At 46.8% G+C, this 18486-nt stretch overlaps 1 protein-coding gene across 1 annotated transcript in view; it reads left to right on the forward strand.

Moving 5' to 3' along the window:
- HCN2 (hyperpolarization activated cyclic nucleotide gated potassium and sodium channel 2) overlaps positions 1 to 18486 on the forward strand; it is a 52392-nt gene that overhangs the window by 12136 nt on the left and 21770 nt on the right. Inside the window, exon 2 of the mRNA XM_083720289.1 lies at positions 17418 to 17841. Coding sequence (XP_083576415.1) covers positions 17418 to 17841 — 424 coding nt within the window. The remainder of the gene's footprint in view (positions 1 to 17417; positions 17842 to 18486) is intronic.

The raw sequence follows: 18486 nt of genomic DNA on the forward strand, positions 1-18486 counted from the left end.
GAGGCGGAGGTCAGTTCTGTGTCCAGGGCAGCTCCATCTGATACGCAGGATGAGACCCTCCCTGCCTGCAGACTGTCTGGCCAGAGTGGTGCATGCTCTGGTTATCTCCTGCTTGGACTACTGCAATGCGCTCTATGTGGGGCTACCTTTGAAGTTGACTCAGAAACTACAATTAATCCAGAATGCGGCTGCCAGACTGGTGACTCGGAGCAGCCACCGGGACCACATATTACCGGTCTTGAAATACCTCCATTGGCTCCCAATATGTTTCTGAGCACAATTCAAAGTGTTGGTGCTGACCTTTAAACCCCTAAACGGCCTTGGCCCTGTATCTCTGAAGGAGTGTCTCCACCCCCTTTGTTCTGCCCGGACACTGAGGTCCAGCTCCGAGGGCCTTCTGGCGGTTCCCTCCCTGCGAGAAGTGAAGCTACAGGGAACCAGGCAGAGGGCCTTCTCGGTGGTGGCGCCCGCCCTGTGAACACTCTCCCATCAGATGTCAAAGAGATAAACAACTACCTGACATTCAGAAGACATCTTAAGGCAGCCCTGTTCAGGGAAGTTTATAATATGTGACGCCGTACTGTTTTTAACACTTGATTGGGAGCCGCCCAGAGTGGCTGGGGAAACTCAGCCAGATGGGCGGGGTATAAATAATTAATTATTATTACTATTATTATTATTAATCATTTCATGCTGCAACCGTAGCTTCTATCCACCGCCCAACCCCCGTGCAATATGATCCACTTCCCTGTTGTTGAAACGTTAGGAGGATTTATCGATTTAATGTTTTTTAATGAATTTTGCATGGTTTATTAGTTGCGGCCGTGTTGCAGTTGTCCTGCCATTGTTCTTCCCAAGGTGTTGAGCTGAGATGCTTCCGGAGCATCTCTCCGGGTATCCGGGGATTCGCTTAAAGGAAAGTGCACCATTAATTCAGACTTGCGGAAGTTAATGGGCATCTCTGGTTCCATTAATTTCAATGGGTAGAGCTTAGTTGGGGCCAACCCTGCCACTGGGTACTTTGTCATGCTGCATTAGCTTATGGGAACATAAGAGAACACATTGTCAACTGGATCACTTTGAGAAGTTTGTAGGAAAAATCATCTCTCCCTACTTGCCTATTCAGAGAGATGTCTTCTCCCAGCAGTGTACAACATAGCTATTGTGGCACGTAGCCATGGGGTCTTGAGAAAGCTGGCAGTAAATTGCACGATGTAAATGGAGTTAGCTCTTTATTAGCGAAAGCAGGATTAGGCCTAATGAGTGCGGCAATTCTTCTTCGGTAGGTCTTGCCCTCCACGAAGCAGTTGCTGAGACCATAGCTGTCAACTTTTTCCTTTTTTGCGAGGAATCCTATTCAGAATAAGGGTTTGTTGTTGTTGTTGTTTAGTCATGTCCGACTCTTCGTGACCCCCTGGACCAGAGCACGCCAGGCACTCCTGCCTTCCACTGCCTCCTGCAGTTTGGTCAAACTCATGCTGGTAGCTTCGAGAACACTGTCCCACCCTGTAACGGGGTGAGCTCCCGTTGCTCGGTCACTACTCCTGCCAACCCAGCAGTTCGAAAGCACATCAAAGTGCAAGTAGATAAATAGGTACCACTCCGGCGGGAAGGTAAACGGCGTTTCCGTGCGCTGCTCTGGTTCGCCAGAAGCGGCTTAGTCCTGCTGGCCACATGACCCGGAAGCTGTATGCCGGCTCCCTCAGCCAATAAAGCAAGATGAGCGCCGCAACCCCAGAGTCGGCCACGACTGGACCTAATGGTCAGGGGTCCCTTTACCTTTTAATCGATGAAAGTAACAGCAAACCACAATGCATAAAATGCCACAAAACATACAAAACCACGTAAAAGGGTCAAATTGCGAAACGAAGAAGCACAACTTATAAAACTTTAAAAATAAAGCAGAACTTTATTTTTTATAAATATATATCCCTGAACTGTTTTCCCTACTGCTGCTGCTGTTCTCAAAGTCAGAGGTGGAAATGCCATTGCCTCATGGAAAACAGAAAATCTCTCCCTTCCAGTGTTGTGATTACTTACTTTCTGGAGTTTTGTTAATAAGCCTGCGCCTTTTTTGAACGGGGAATAATCGCTTGTCCTCTTATGAAACGGTTGGGTTTTCAACAGCGACCAAAAGAGGGGCGCGAGAGCATCTTGCCTCCTCTGCTCTTAATAGCGCCGCGATAACCTGATAAGGAGGTTCCCGGCATTATCCTTGTCAGAAACCGATAGGGGATTAGGTTTTGAAGCAGCCAGGGATATGACGGATGGGTCCAGGAGGGGAAAAATCATTCACCATAGTGAAGAAATTATATCAAGATCAGGGCTGGATTTCGGTTTGATGAGGCCCTCAGCTACTGAATAATAATAATAATAATAATAATAATAATAATAATAATAATAATTTATTATTTATACCCTGCCCATCTGGCTGGGCTTCCCCAGCCACTCTGGGCGGCTTCCAAAAAAAATATTAAAATACTGTAATACATGAAACATTAAAAGCTTCCCTAAACAGGGCTGCCTTCAGATGTCTTCTAAAAGTCTGGTAGTTGTTGTTCTCTTTGACATCTGGTGGGAGGGCGTTCCACTGGGAGGGCGCCACCACCGAGAAGGCCTTCTGCCTGGTTCACTGTAACTTGGCTTCTCGCAGGGAGGGAACCACCAGAAGGCCCTTGGCACTGGACCTCAGTGTCCGGGCAGAACGATGGGAGTGGAGACGCTCCTTCAGATATACTGGACCGAGGCCATTTAGGGCTTTAAAGGTCAGCACCAACACTTTGAATTGTGCTCGGAAACGTACTGGGAGCCAATGGAAGTCTTTCAAGACTGGTGTTATGGGTCTCGGAGGCCGCTCCCAGTCACCAGTCTAGCTGCCGCATTCTGGATTAATTGCAGTTTCCGGGTCACCTTCAAAGGTAGCCCCACGTAGAGCGCATGGCAGTAGTCCAAGCGGGAGATAACCAGAGCATGCGCCACTCTGGCGAGACAGTCCGCGGGGAGGTAGGGTCTCATCCTGCGTACCAGATGGAGCTGGTAGACAGCTGCCCTGGACACAGATTTGACCTGCGCCTCCATGGACAGCTGTGAGTCCAAAATGACTCCCAGGCTGCGCACCTGGTCCTTCAGGGGCACAGTTACCCCATTCAGGACCAGGGAATCCTCCACACCTGCCCGCCTCCTGCCCCCCCAAAACAGTATGGTAATGGGGCCCTTTATATGTCCAGCTGTCCTTTGCCAACAACAAATTGCCGCTGTTTTTGTGTGTTGAATATATGCTATATGGTAATTGATGGACCTGATAGGTATCTCAAGCCATTTGCACATCACAAAATATAAAATGTATCAAAGCCATTGTTGAACTGAAATACGCTGACTGCCATGGGGTTTTAACTTCCTGAGAACCTTGGTTTAATTTTTTACTATTAAATCTTATTTCTAGTCATGATTGCAGCAGTGATCGCTCACATCTTGAAAACCAGTGTTAGAGGTGGGTCGACTTTTCACCGGACTTCCTTTGTTCAGGAAGTGTAAACCTACAGTCTCTTGCCCTGTAACAAAGATGACTTTGTGTCCATTTTACAGAGGGTGATACTGAGGCTGAGAGAGTAATTGTGGGAGCCCAGATATAATGAGTTCCTGCTGGAAGGACTGAAACTCAGGTTTTCAAATCCCAAGCACTGAAGTGATCCCTGGACTTGAATAGGCAGGCTGCGGTGATGGTAAGGAACTCTGCACATACACAAACGTGGATTTGCATGTCACTGAGTTACAGCAGGCAAAACACCTTCCATTAGGTCCGTCTTTGTTTGTTGGTTGATTTTAGGACTAGAGTTTTTAACTGCAATCTAAAGCACCTCGACGTTGCTAAGAGCTGTGCAGAAATAGCCTCTTTTTTATATATATCAGGCTACATAAAGGACAATAAAATGAGGGGAAGTGCATTGTACACTGTCCATTCATTATGGCTGCGATTTAAAATACACTTGTTGTTGTTGTTGAGTCGTTTAGTTATGTCCACCTCTTTGTGACTCCCTGGACCAGAGCACGCCAGGCCCTCCTGTCTTCCACTGCCTCCCACAGTTTGGTCAAACGCATGCTGGTAGCTTTGAGAACACTGTCCCACCATCTCGTCCTCTGTCGTCCCCTTCTCCTTGTGCCCTCCATCTTTCCCAACATTAGGGTCTTTTCCAGGGAGTCTTCTCTTCTCATGAGGTGGCCAAAGTCTTGGAGCCTCAGCTTCAGGATCTGTCCTTCCAGGGAGCACTCAGGGCTGATTTCCTTCAGAATGGAGAGGTTTGATCTTCTTGCAGTCCAGGGGACTCTCAAGAGTCTCCTCCAGCACCAGAATTCAGAAGCATCAATACGCTTACAAGTGTGTAAGTCCCGTTGAATTTAGTGGGACTTGACTTCTGAGTAAACGGGATTGTGCTATGCTTGCGATCGATCGCCAAATGGTGAAAAGCACCCTGAATTTTTTTGTGGGGGCATGGACTGTCCCTTCCCACAAAAAAAATGGTTGAAAGCTGGGAACTAGTTTGGGACATTGCAAAGGAGCAGTCATCAATTGAGCCCCAGCCATCAGAAATCCTTATTCCTCAGGGTGCTGTCCGCAGTGCTGAAGATGAACTTCAGATATAATGGTGCCTTGGTTCTCAAACGCCTTGGTACTCAAAACAAATTGGAACCCAAACACTGCAAACCTGGAAGTAAGTGTTCCGCTTTGCAAACTTTTTTCGGAAGCCGAACATGCTCCGTTTTGAGTGCCATGCTTCCGTTTTGAGCGTCATGGTGACGTCTGTCTCTTTTTGCTATTTATTTTGCCTTTTTTGTTTTTTGCGGCTCTTTTTCATTTTGCTTTTGTGACTGTGTGGAACCCAGTCCAGCTACTGATTGCTTGGCTGTGTGACTGCAGTCCATTGTTTATTGCTTTCATTTTATGGATCCGTGGTCTCGTTAGAGAGCAAAATTCACGTTAAGTTGCTGTTTTAGGGGTTGTTTTTAAAAGTCTGGAACAGATTGATCCGTTCTGCATTACTTTCTATGGAGAAGCGCGCCTTGGTTTTGGAACACTTTGGTTTTGGAATGGACTTCTAGAACAGATTAAGTTTGAGAACCAAGGGACCACTGTACATATACTTTTACTCAGTATCAGACTCCCTTTAGTATTTATTTATCCGTTATTTCGTTTACAAGGCTGCCCACTGAGCCCCAGGGCTAAGTGGGAGGATTCGAATCCGGCGCTACACAGTCCTAGTCCAACCGGTATGTAGGGGAAGAAGACCCGTCTTTAGCTGAGATGTTCCCATTTCTGCGCATTGTGCACCAGCCCCTCCCACCTTTTTCCCTTGTGTGATTTGCAAATGAATGGAGTGTTCTCTCTCTCTGTGTCTCACACACCCCATTTGGGCTGTCTCTCCCGTTTGAACAGATTTCAAACAACTTTGGAGAGAGAAGTGTTCAGCTCTGAATCATTTATAAAGTGTGGAACATTAAGAGCATTTCAGGATCACTTTCTGGATTGTACCACAGTAACTCCAAAGCAGAGACCTTGGCATGGCGGAGGAAATTTTACTCATGACCCTGGACCCTGCGATACTTTTAAATGGATATCAGTGTTGTTGAGCCACAAATCCCATCATCCCAGAGTCCATTTGGTGGAGTCTGATGAGAACTGATGTCAAACAACTTTTGGAGGGCAGTGTGATAAGCTAAAAACATGTTGTTGTTGTTGAGTCGTTTAGTCGTGTCCGACTCTTCGTGACCCCCTGGACCAGAGCACGCCAGGCACTCCTGTCTTCCACTGCCTCCCGCAGTTTAGTCAAACTCATGCTGGTAGCTTCGAGAACACTGTCCCACCATCTCGTCCTCCGTCGTCCCCTTCTCCTTGTGCCCTCCATCTTTCCCAACATCAGGGTCTTTTCCAGGGAGTCTTCTCTTCTCATAAGGTGGCCAAAGTCTTGGAGCCTCAGCTTCAGGATCTGTCCTTCCAGTGAGCACTCAGGGCTGATTTCCTTCCGAATGGAGAGGTTTGATCTTCTTGCAGTCCATGGGACTCTCAAGAGTCTCCTCCAGCACCAGAATTCTAAAAACATAGCCCAAGTCAAAATTCTACAAATTCTACACTGGCTCCCAGTTCATTTCCGAGCACAGTTCAAAATGTTGGTGCTGACCTTCATAGCCAAAAACGGCCCAGTATACCTGAAGGAGCGTCTCCACCCTCATCTGGCGGTTCCCTCCCTGCGGGAAGCAAGGTGACAGGGAACCAGGCAGAGGGCCTTCTCGGTGGTGGCGCCCTGAAAACTGGATGGCCATCGAATCATAAAGTTGGAAAGGGGCCATGAGAGTCATTAGTTCAAACCCCGGCAATGCAGGAATCTGAAACATCCATCTTTTCACATGGCAGCACGGCCACTTTCAAACTCCCTGCCTGTTCATGGCAGGCTGTACTCTTTTTGGTGCCTGCTAAAACTTTTTTTTTAGGCAAGCTTACTCAAATATAATAATAATTTACAATAATAATAATTTATTACTTCTACCCTGCCCATCTGGCTGGGCTTCCCCAGCCACTCTGGGTGGCTCCCAACAGAATATTAAAAACATGATAAAACATCAATTGTTAAAAACTTCCCTAAACAGGGCTGCCTTCAGGTGTCTTCTAAAAGTCAGATAGTTGTTCATTTCCTTGAAGTCTGATGGGAGGGCGTTCCACAGGGCGGGTGCCACCACCGAGAAGGCCTTCTGGGTGGTTCCCTGTAACCTCACTTCTCGCAGGGAGGGAACCGCCAGAAGGCCCTCGGAGCTGGACCTCAGTGTCCGGGCAGAATGATGGGGGTGGAGACGCTCCTTCAGGTCTACAGGGCCGTTTGGGGCTTTGAAGGTCAGCACCAACATTTTGAATTGTTCCCGTAAACATACTGGGAGCCAGTGTAGAATTTGTAGAATTTTGACTCGGGCTATGTTTTTAGCTTATCACACTGCCTTCCAGAAGTTATTTGACATCAGTTCTCATCAGCCTCCGCCAAATGGACTCTGGGATGATGGGATTTGTGGTTCAACAACAATGATATCCATTTAAAAGTATTTTCTAAAGATGCTAACATTTCCAGAGGGTTCTGAGCGGTGCACAGGACCACAAAACAGAGGGACGCGAGCAATGTTGTAAGAAGAAAAATGTTGGCAGTACAAGGCTTAGTTTTATGGGTCACAGAAAATCTGTGCAAATAATTGAAGCTGGGCTACCGCAGCGCACTGCTCCTGGGGGCAACCCTTGGAAGCCTCGCGGGAATTTCACAGTGCAGCTGACGTTTTGACCGGGGACTTTTTTGCAGTGCGTCTAAGGTGAAGACCATGTACGGCCCTGTCACGCGCATCGTTAAAACGATTTCATATCCCACACGGTGATAACCGCAGACAGTGTAAAAATAAAAACTGAGCACGCTGCTTAGTAAACGAGGCTTAGCGACTTAAAAATAGCATTAGTGGTGAAAGCTTCCTGGAAGGGAAATGATGATCTGTGCGCTTTGAGACAGGGGAAAGGATGTGCGAGAGAGCTATAGCAGCTGGTATTTAAGAACGGGGAGGAATATTCCTGTTTTACCATATGTGGTGGAGTTGTAATCAGAAATTATTGGGAAATGATTCACAATGAACTGAAGAAGATGTTCAAGAAAACTTTTTTTGTTAAAAAGACAGAGGCTTTTTTGTTAGGTATTATAGGACAGGAATTGCCAAAAGAACAGAAGAAGGTATTCATGTATGTACCAGCGAAAAAAGAATGGCAAGTTAAACTTGTGGAATACGCAGAAATGGCAAAACTCACAGGAAGACTTAGAAACTTTAAAAAAGACATTGTAAAGAATTGGACTCCTTAGCAGGATTTGAGTAAACACTCACAACTAAGAAAACAAATATAAAGGTTAAGAAATTGCAATTTGGAAATTAATTAAGTGCAAGACATAGAAGAAGAATTTTATTTACGGCCATAGGCCCATACAGGTAAAAACGACACATAAATAACAATTTGTGCACGTGGGGAAAACAGCCGCTAAAACACCACTATAACAGTAAAATACTATAAGATAGAATGGCATACTACGCCTTAGTTAGCTTGTAGTGCTCCTTGGCGTCGCTTTTGGGTAAGGACAGCGACCAGGAACCTTGCCACTTTCAGGGTCGTATGAGTATCCTTATCCTGCAAGATTTGGGCAAGGTGGAATTTTGGTGGGGTACCCTCTAGTTTCTGTATGATTGATCCCAACAAATTTGCCCGTGGCACATTGAACAGGGGGCAAGTGAACATAATGTGCTGGAGCGACTCCGGTGTCTCCTTATCACATTCGCACATGGCGGGGGCTTGGCCCTTTGAGAATCTATGTCTCAGGACGTTGGAGGGGAAAACGTTGAACCTCACTTTGGTGAAGCGACTATGGGCAACAGTCGAAAGGGAGGAGAGGTATGATGGAACGCAGTAGGTTAAAGTGATACCAATGTTCTGAGGCGAACAAACACCTCCCCCCAGCATATAATTTCGCTGTAGATCGATGTCATCCAGTCTTTGGCGGATCAGTCTTTGAGCAGTAATTTGGTCTAGTTTTAGGGAATCTGAAGGAGAGATTCCATAACTCAGGAGTTTGGCATGAATTCTACTAGTCCAAAGGCTAGAGAATTCATCTCGCCATAAGCATTGGACAAGGTAGTGGTTTGGTAATCTATGCCACAATGATAGCCAATAATTGAAGACTTGCTTCCACAGGCAAGTTTCTAAGGATGCGATCTTCAACTCTAGTCGCATGGCTGCGTTGCTTACGCACAGGGGGAGCATTAGGAGCCGACGTAGGAATTGATTTTGCAGTGTCTCGAGGGGAGCAAGATCTGTCATTACAGCCCAAAGCGGGGCAGCATAAGCAAGCATGGCAACCACTTTTGCCTTGAACACCTTTAGGGCCGAGGGAACATGCAAAGCTCCATCCGAAAAAAAGAATCGGAGGAGCGCATATGACAGAGTTTTGGCCTTGTTAAGTAGCTGTTGAATTTGAGCTTTCCACCCCAAATTGTATTGAAAAATAACTCCTAGGTATTGAAATTTTAGAACTTGCTCTATTTTTGCTCCACCAAGCTTCCATTCGTATAATCTCCGGCTTCTGGAGAAAATCAGAATCTTGGATTTAACATGGTTGATGGTTAATTGGTTGAGTTGACAATACGTGGCAAAGATCTTCAAAGCTCTGGTTAGTCCAACACGTGTATAAGATAGAATTACCGCGTCGTCAGCATATAAAAGGAGTGGGCAGCGGTAGTCCGCTAGTCTAGGCGCGTGTGTACTTAGAGAAGAGTTAACTAGGGGTGCTCGCATGTCGCTGATGAATAGGTTGAAAAGACAGGGAGCCAATATACATCCTTGGCGCACTCCCTTGTTTATTGGTATCGAATTTGTGAGGTCGCCCGCAGGAGTAAGTCTCACTCTGGCAAGGGTACCTTCGTGGAGCTGACTTATAAGCCATAAGAGTCTTCTATCAATGCCCTGTTTCGCAAGTTTCTCCCATAGGATATTTCTAGGAACGCTGTCAAAGGCTGCCTTTAGGTCTAAGAAGGCAGCACAGAGGTAGCCCCGGGGAGGAGAGGAGTACTTCCGTGCAAGATGATAAAGAACTATCGCATGATCGGTTGTAGAGCGTTTAGTTCTGAACCCTGCTTGTTCGTGGCCAATCAGATTAGTCTCATCTACCCATCGCAATAGTTTAGTCAGCAAAAAGCTGCCATAAATTTTCCCTATGATCGAAAGGAGGCTGATGTTACGGTAGTTTTCCAGCTCCGTTGGAGAACCTTTTTTATGAATTGGTACTATAATGGCCTCCTTCCATATTTTGGGGATGAGGCCAGAAGCGTTGATTGCATCGAAGGTTTTGGCCAAGATGCCAGCCCACCATTTTGGGTGTAGTTTAATGGCGTCGGCAGGGATCAGATCGGGCCCTGGGGCTTTACCCGGTTTCAGCTGAGCTATTAGCTTGGCTATTTCGTCAGGATCGGTGGGAGGCCAAATAGGTAAGTGGGTAAACAGATGCGTCAGGTGGTCAGAGGGAGCATCCGCCTGTGAGAAGCATTTCTTCAGGAACAATTCCCATGTCGGTGCAGGGATGACTGCCCTTGGGTATTTCCTCACCCTTCTATTGATCAAAGACCAGAATTCCCTGGATCTGTGTGATTTTGAAGCAGTAATCAAAGCCTGCAAGACATAATTGGAAAGAAAATATTGTATAAAAAATGATAAGAATATCGGAACATTTAATTTAAAGATTAACAAAATAAGGAAAACTAAATTAAGCAGAAGTAGCAAATTTTTAAAGTGCCGAAAGGGGAAGTTGAGGGAAGTCATAGGCTGGGGTGATATTTGGATTTTTATTATTATTTTCCTTTACCTCGGGTTATAGACGCTTCAGGTTACAGACTCCGCTAACCCAGAAATAGTAACTTGGGTTAAGAACTTTGCTTCAGGATGAAAACAGAAATCGCGCAGCGGCGGCAGGAGGCCCCATTAGCTAAAGTGGTACCTCAGGATAAGAACAGTTTCAGGTTAAGAACGGACCTCCAGTTCCAGTATGTGGAATATTAAACTGATATAGATAGATGATAGATAGATGATAGATAGATAGATAGATAGATAGATAGATAGATAGATAGATGATAGATATAGTAAAGGTACCCCTGACCGTTAGGTCCAGTCGTGGCCGACTCTGGGGTGGCGGCGCTCATCTCACTTTACTGGCCAAGGGAGCCGGCATACAGCTTCCGGGTCATGTGGCCAGCAGGACTAAGCCGCTTCTGGCGAACCAGAGCAGCGCACGAAAACGCCGTTTACCTTCCCGCTGGAGCGGTACCTATTTATCTACTTGCACTTTGACGTGCTTTCAAACTGCTAGTTTGGCAGGAGCAGGGACCGAGCAACTGGAGCTCACCCCGTCGCGGGGATTCGAACTGCCGACCTTCCAATCGGCAAGCCCTAGGCTCTGTGGTTTAACCCACAGCGCCACACGGGGAAAATCCGGTTGTTCTCCTTCAAGGAATGATAAGATGCTTTTAATGGGCTCCCCCCACCAGCCTCTCAAACCAGCCTGCTGCTCAAACTCTCCGCTGGGAAATCTCCCTCTCCCTCTCTCTGTGTCCCATCCTCCATCCATCTCTGGCCCTCCTTTTTCTCTGCCGCCCCCCCCCTCCAATCTCTGCAGCTCTGCCTCCAAATAGCCACAAGGAAATTTTGCAGCAGATGAGAATCAGGGTCAGTTTACAAACTGGGGAGGTGGGGGAGAGGGAGGAAAGCTGGCCGGCCGGCCGGCTGCAGCCAGCTAGCCAAGGACAAAGCACAGCCATTACGGGTCACCCCTTAAAAGATGCCGCCTGCTATTTTTTGCCTCGCGCTGGTGCAATGGGATGCTGTCTTAAATAACAAAATGTCCCTGTGGATTGGCCAGCCTGTCTTTTGTTGAGAGAGAGAGAGGTACTGATGTCTGCGGGCATAAGAAATTAAAATAGGGGTGTTTGGAGAACCAAGAGAGGCCAGAATCTCCATGGACGTCTGGTTCTGGGCGTAACCTCTCAGTGCTGACAGTGCCTCAGTTTTCCCCATCTGTTAAATGGGCTTTCAAGCCTGCGGCCAGAAATTTGCTTGTAGTTAATGCAGGAAGCAGGGGCTGGGTCGCTTCTTAAAATTTTCATTTATCCTTTGCCCCTGAATTTGGGGGCAATTTGGGGGCAATTCTGTGGTCTCCGGTACTCAAGTTTGGATTTGTTGTCGGAGCATGTTGTTGTTGTTTAGTCATTTAGTCGTGTCTGACTCTTCGTGACCCCATGCGCCCTCCATCTTTCCCAGCATCAGGGTCTTTTCCAGGGAGTCTTCTCTTCTCATGAGGTGGCCAAAGTCTTGGAGCCTCAGCTTCAGGATCTGTCCTTCCAGTGAGCACTCAGGGCTGATTTCCTTAAGGATGGAGAAGTTTGATCTTCTTGCAGTCCGTGGGACTCTCAAGAGTCTCCTCCAGCACCAGAATTCAAAAGCATCCATTCTCTGGCGATCAGCCTTCTTGATGGTCCAGCTCTCACTTCCATACATCACTACTGGGAAAACCAGAGCTTTTACTATACGGACCTTTGTCGGCAAGGTGATGTCTCTAGGAGCATGTTAGGTTCATGTTTTTGTACTTAGGTTTTGGGTTTTTTAATGCTTTGGTCTTCCGTTGTCAGTTGCTTTTGCTTACGAATCAATGAATGAATAGAGGAAATCAATTCTCACAGTTTTCTAACAACTCGCAGCACCCTGAAAAAACTACAACTCCCATGACTTTTCCCCACCAGGGAAACTGCAGCTTTGGCTCTTTCTAGCCATGAAACTTTTCCATTCCAGCTGGTTATTGGGGAAAATCCTAACACCTAAGAACCAGTGTCTTGAGTTTGTTCTTTTCCTCCTCCCTCCTCCCTCCTCTTTCCTTTCGTGTCATGTGTTTTAGGACCTTACGGTACTCTGGGATGCATAAGAAACAAAACAAATAAATGCCCTTCACTTTGCTTCATAACACGGCTGGCCAGCTCGCCTCTGTTCTCTCTCTCTCTTGTGATTTTTTTGGTTCTGGCTTTGCTGCAGTCACTAGGGAGAGTTGAAGGGTACCTAGGAGCCAACACAGCATCCCTAAAGTCAAAATTGCGTGGCTGTGACGTCACAGGCAGTTGCCGTGGCAACCCTCGGCTCCCAAACGCTGTCATTCGATTAAGGTCAGGAGTCAAACATGGCTCCCTCTCTCCTTTTCCACCCAGTTTACTGTCTCCAAGTTGATGGGTCTAAAAACCCTGGAGAGAACTGTCTCCCCAATCGCTGTTTCTTAAGATTCTGCCCCGGCTTTCAAAAAGAACTTGAGTTTCATCCAACTGACGCTCTGTCTGCACTGTGCATTTAAAGCAGTACTGCACCATTTTAAGCAATCGTGGTTTTCCCTACTCCCCAAAATACTGGAAACTGTAGTTTGATGTGGGCACTGCAAATCGTGCCCCTAATTCTCTTTCATATGTAATGTTTTTAACCTATCATTTTCAACCGTAATTAAACATACTTTTACATCTAACTCAATTTTTTTTGACTTCCATCAGTCCTGTCTGAAAATTTTCCAATCTAATCTCTTAGTATGCATTTCTTCTTTTCCCTATTACCGTATTTTTTGCTCTATAAGACTCGCTTTTTCCCTCCTAAAAAGTAAGGGGAAATGTGTGTGCGTCTTATGGAGCGAATGCAGGCTGCGCAGCTATCCCAGAAGCCAGAACAGCAAGAGGGATTGGTGCTTTCGCTGCGCAGAGATCCCTCTTGCTGTTCTGGCTTCTGAGATTCAGAATATTTTTTCCCTTGTTTTCCTCCTCCAAAAACTAGGTGTGTCTTGTGGTCTGGTGCGTCTTATAGAGCGAAAAATACGGTACATTTCAAACTCATATCCAACACCTCTGTCTTTTTCTACTTTGCAACACTCTGTCTATTTCTCCTTACAAAAATTATTGTAGTCCTACTAGCGTAATTTGTTGGTTACAGTTGCTCTTCAGATATAGAGCTACGATTCTCAAATAACCCCTCTTCGTGGGGAACTTCGGGAAACATAGCTCTGTGAGAGAGATGGAGCCGGGTGTGTGTGTGTGTGTGTTTTTCTAACAATTCGCGGCGCCCTTAGAAAACTACAGTTCCCAGGAAGCCCTTGCTGTTTAAAAGTGGTGCGATAAGAGCTTTATCCTGGAAGTGGGGGCCTAAGCGTGGAGTACAGAGTTAAATTCACTTCGCAGTATAACTCGGGGGAAATGTTGTTATGCAAGAGACTTGGCAGGGTGGTTGGTTCTGCAACAAGTTTCCCTGCAGTAGCTGCATTGCATTTTTCGATGATAATAATAATAATAATAATAATAATAATAATAATAATAATAATTTATTTATTTATACCCTGCCCATCTGGCTGGGCTTCCCCAGCAACTCTGGGCAGCTTCCAAAAAAATATTAAAATACTGTAATACATCAAACATTAAAAGCTTCCCTAAACAGGGCTGCCTTCAGATGTCTTCTAAAAGTCTGGTAGTTGTTTGACACGGAGGACCTTAAAATCCATATATAGCAACACCCTAGTGGTCCCGGGCCCTAAGGAAGTCAGATTAGCCTCAACCAGAGCCAGGGTCTTTTCAGCACTGGCCCCGGCCTGGTGGAACGCTCTGTCTCATGAGACCAGGGCCCTGCGGGATCTGATTTCTTTCCGCAGGGCCTGTAAGAGTTGGGCCTTTGGCTTGGAATCAACTTGATTCCCTCCCCCTCTTCCTTTTATCCTTTCTCCTTCCGTGTTGGAACTCCTATTTGGGGACTCCCCTGGCTTTTTTCTGGCCCATGTAGGACCAGTCTGGATAGTTAGTCGTGGTGAAGACTTGGCGTTTTCATCCCCAAAAAAGTTTTTGATTGAGTTTCCACTGAAATGAGGCTGCATTTTAATGTTTTAATCTTGTTTTTCAAGCTGTATTTCAATCTATTGTTTTTATATTTGGTGTTAGCCGCCCTGAGCCCAGTTTTCGCTGGGGAGGGTGGGGTATAAATAAAATTTTCTATTATTATTATTATTTGTTATTGTTGTCGTTTAGTCGTGTCCGACTCTTCATGACCCCCTGGACCAGATCACGCCAGGCACTCCTGTCTTCCACTGCCTCCCGCAGTTTGGTCAAACTCATGTTGGCCGCTTTGAGAACACTGTCCCACCATCTCGTCCTCCGTCCTCCCCTTCTCCTTGCGCCCTCCATCTTTCCCAACATCAAGGTCTTCTCCAGGGAGTCTTCTCTTCTCATGAGGTGGCCAAAGTCTTGGAGCCTCAGCTTCAGGACCTGTCCTTCCAGTGAGCACTCAGGGCTGATTTCCTTCCGAATGGAGAGGTTTGATCTTCTTGCAGTCCATGGGACTCTCAAGAGTCTCCTCCAGCACCAGAATTCAAAAGCATCCATTCTTCGGCGATCAGCCTTCTTGATGGTCCAGCTCTCACTTCCATACACCACTATAGCTTTAACTATTCAGACCTTTGTTGGCAAGGTGATGTCTCTACTTTTTAAGATTATTATTATTATTATTATTGCTTTTGGCACTCTTGGCAGCTGGGTTAGTTTACCTTTAGGAGGTAGACATCCCCATCTCTCTTGTCCCTGCCCCCCAATAGACACCCTTGTGAGAACCCCTCCCGGTATTCGAGTGTGTTTGTGGAAAGGCGTTGCAGCGTTTAATCTTGACTGACAATGCACAGCGATCTCCAAATTGCTGCATGCTGCCTCCTTCGACCTTGCAGGCTCTCCAAGAAGGTCGTTGACAGTTCGAGTTGCATGGCTGTTGGGGATCAGGGAGGAAGGGTGTGTGGATGGGCTTTGGGGGGCAGGAGCCAGCCCCCCTCTCTTTCCCCCTGAAAAATGTGCATTATATTTTTTACGCTGCAGATCTTTTTACATATCTCCAGGGTTACATCATGGTCATCAGGAGTGTCCGGGGACGTGCGTGCCACGCAGAGTGCAAAGCCCTGGCACTGAAATTTGTGGGTGACCAGCCCCTTCATGGGGAATTTTGTGGGTGCGCCAAGGCCACCTGCAATGACAATCAGGGTGTTCAAAGTTCGGATCTGTCTTCTTTCCAGAACTGAATGGGTAGCGCTTTAATCGCTGCAATTTGCAAACTGTAAGAGTAAAGCGTGTCGTTTTAAGAAAGTGAAACTTAGTTCTTGCAACTTTCTTCAGGGAGGTGTTTTAAAAACAGGGGGTTTTTTTGGGTGTGAGGGGTTCAAATCTGGTATTTTTGTGTGACTGGACAACGTTTAGTTTGGCTAGTACAGTTGTACCTCTAGTTACGAACTTAATTCGTTCGGGAGGTCCGTTCTTAACCTGAAACTGTTCTTAACCTGAAGACCACTTTAGCGAATGGGGCCGCTGCCGCCCAATTTCTATTCTTATCCTGAGGTAAAGTCCTTAACCCGAGGTACTGTTTCTGAGTTAGCGGAGTCTGGAACCTGAAGTGTTTGTAATCTGAGGTGTTTGTAACCCGAGGTACCACTGTATATGTTTGGCGAAGAAGCACATAAACTACTCTGGGGAAACCAAAGCGTTTTAATTTTACCTTCTGAAAATTTTACCTACCTGAAAATTTTACCATGCTAAATAATGATGATGATAAATAAGGTAAGGAAAAGGTAAAAGACCCATGGATGGTTACGTCCAGTCAAAGGCGACTCTGGGGTTGTGGCGCTCATCTTGCTTTCAGGCCAAGGGAGCCGGCGTTTGTCCACAGATAGCTTTCTGGGTCCTGCGGCCAGCAGGACCAAACAGCTTCTGGTGCAACGGAACACCGTGACGGAAACCAGAGCGCACGGAAACGCCGTTTACCTGCCTGCGCAGCGGTACCTATTTATCTACTTGTGCCGGTGTTCTTTCGAACTGCTAGGTTGGCAGGAGCTGGGACGGAGCAATGGGAGTTCACTCTGTGGCGAGGATTCGAACCACCAACCTTCTGATCAGCAAGCCCAAGAGGCTGAGGGGTTTAGACCACAGCGCCACCAGTGTCCCAAGCGATGATAAATAACAACAATAATATTAATAGATATTATAACTGCAAGTACTTGGCAATCATTTTTTGTGACAATTTCTTTTTTCTTTCCCCCCTTTAAAAAAAATAGTTTTTATTAAGAATTTCAACGTCATAAATAATCAAAAACATATCATCTTCATCCCCCCCCCCATTTTCCCCCTCACCAATGAAAACCCTCCCACCCACCCACCCACCCCCATACTTCCCTCATCTTCTCTTTCTGGCTTTTCAAGACATATTATTCTCTGCATATTATAAAATTGTAAAAATCCTTAAATTGTCTATCTGTTATGTTTAACAATAATAAACTTGTGTAAGTTTATTCAAAACCCGCCAAGGAGTCCAAATCATTTTGTTGTTTTTAAAAGTAATTTGTAAAAAGCATTTTTTGTAACGATTTCTATGCAATTTACAGTGGTACCTCGGGTTAAGTACTTAATTCGTTCCGGAGGTCCGTTCTTAACCTGAAACTGTTCTTAACCTGAAGCACCACTTTAGCTAATGGGGCCTCCTGCTGCTGCTGTGCTGCCGGAGCACGATTTCTGTTCTCATCCTGAAGCAAAGTTCTTAACCTGAAGCACTATTTCTGGGTTAGCGGAGTGTGTAACCTGAAACGTATGTAACCCGAGGTACCACTGTACGCACATTTTACTTACAAAGCGAAAACACCCACCCCCTGTCTCTGAACCTTCTTCTGCTGGTGATTCCCCAGGTGGTTTCTGCCATTGCATCCAATCAGTTTATGACACTCGCTGTTTGGCTGGTTCCTGTGTTCCTAAGACGTCTTTTCCCCTTCCCTCTCTAGGTTCTACTGGGACTTCACCATGCTTCTCTTCATGGTGGGAAACCTCATCATCATCCCCGTTGGTATCACCTTCTTCAAGGACGAGACCACGGCCCCCTGGATCGTGTTCAACGTAGTGTCGGACACCTTCTTCCTCATGGACCTGGTGATGAATTTCCGGACGGGGATCGTCATCGAGGACAACACGGAGATCATCCTGGACCCTGAGCGCATCAAGAAAAAGTACCTGAAGACGTGGTTCGTGGTGGACTTGGTCTCCTCCATCCCTGTGGATTATATTTTCCTCATCGTGGAGAAGGGCATCGACTCAGAGGTCTACAAGACCGCCCGGGCTCTGCGCATCGTCCGCTTCACTAAGATCCTCAGTCTTTTGCGGTTGCTTCGCCTTTCGAGACTTATCCGTTACATTCACCAATGGGAGGAGGTAGGATTGTTTATTCATTTGCAGCCTTCCTAAACCCACTGGTTTCCCCCAGATTTTGCTGGACTACAGCTCTCTTCAGCAGCAGCCGGCGAGGCCAGTGGTCAGGGATGATAGGAGTTGTGGTCCTGTAGTCTTTCAGCACCATGGAGAGCTCTGAGCTTGGGGTAGTTGTTTCCCTGAAGCGCAGAGAGCTTCCAAGTAGGTGGGGAGCTGTGCTGGTCCCGGGGGGGGGTGTTACCATGAGGCGTGGTCAGTCCTGCGTCAAGGGTCTGGAGACTATCCACCAAGGGCAAAGCAGAGTCCAAAGCAAGAAGCCGGGCGTGGTCGGGAACTCCGGAAGAACAGGTCTGGGTGTTGGCAGAAGCAGGTTTCCAACAACGTTGCTCCCGCAACCTGGGCCTGGGCTGACTGGCCTTTATCTCCTCTGAGGCCAGGGGCGGTCCCGGCCCACAGGTGACCCGCCTCTCTTGGCCTTAAGGCGAGCACTCCTCCTGAGAGAACTTAGTTCCCTCCGCCTCTCTGCCCTGAGCCTCTGCAGCTCAGGAGAGGCTGGAGGGTTACTGGACCCAGAGGCAGCCTAACCTTCTGGGAGAGGAGCACCTGCAGGCAGTGGGTCCTCAATCACCCCCGGAGCCAGAGTGGATT

Source organism: Podarcis gaigeae, assembly GCF_964106915.1.
Source record: "Podarcis gaigeae genome assembly, chromosome: 18".
NCBI lineage: Eukaryota > Metazoa > Chordata > Lepidosauria > Squamata > Lacertidae > Podarcis > Podarcis gaigeae.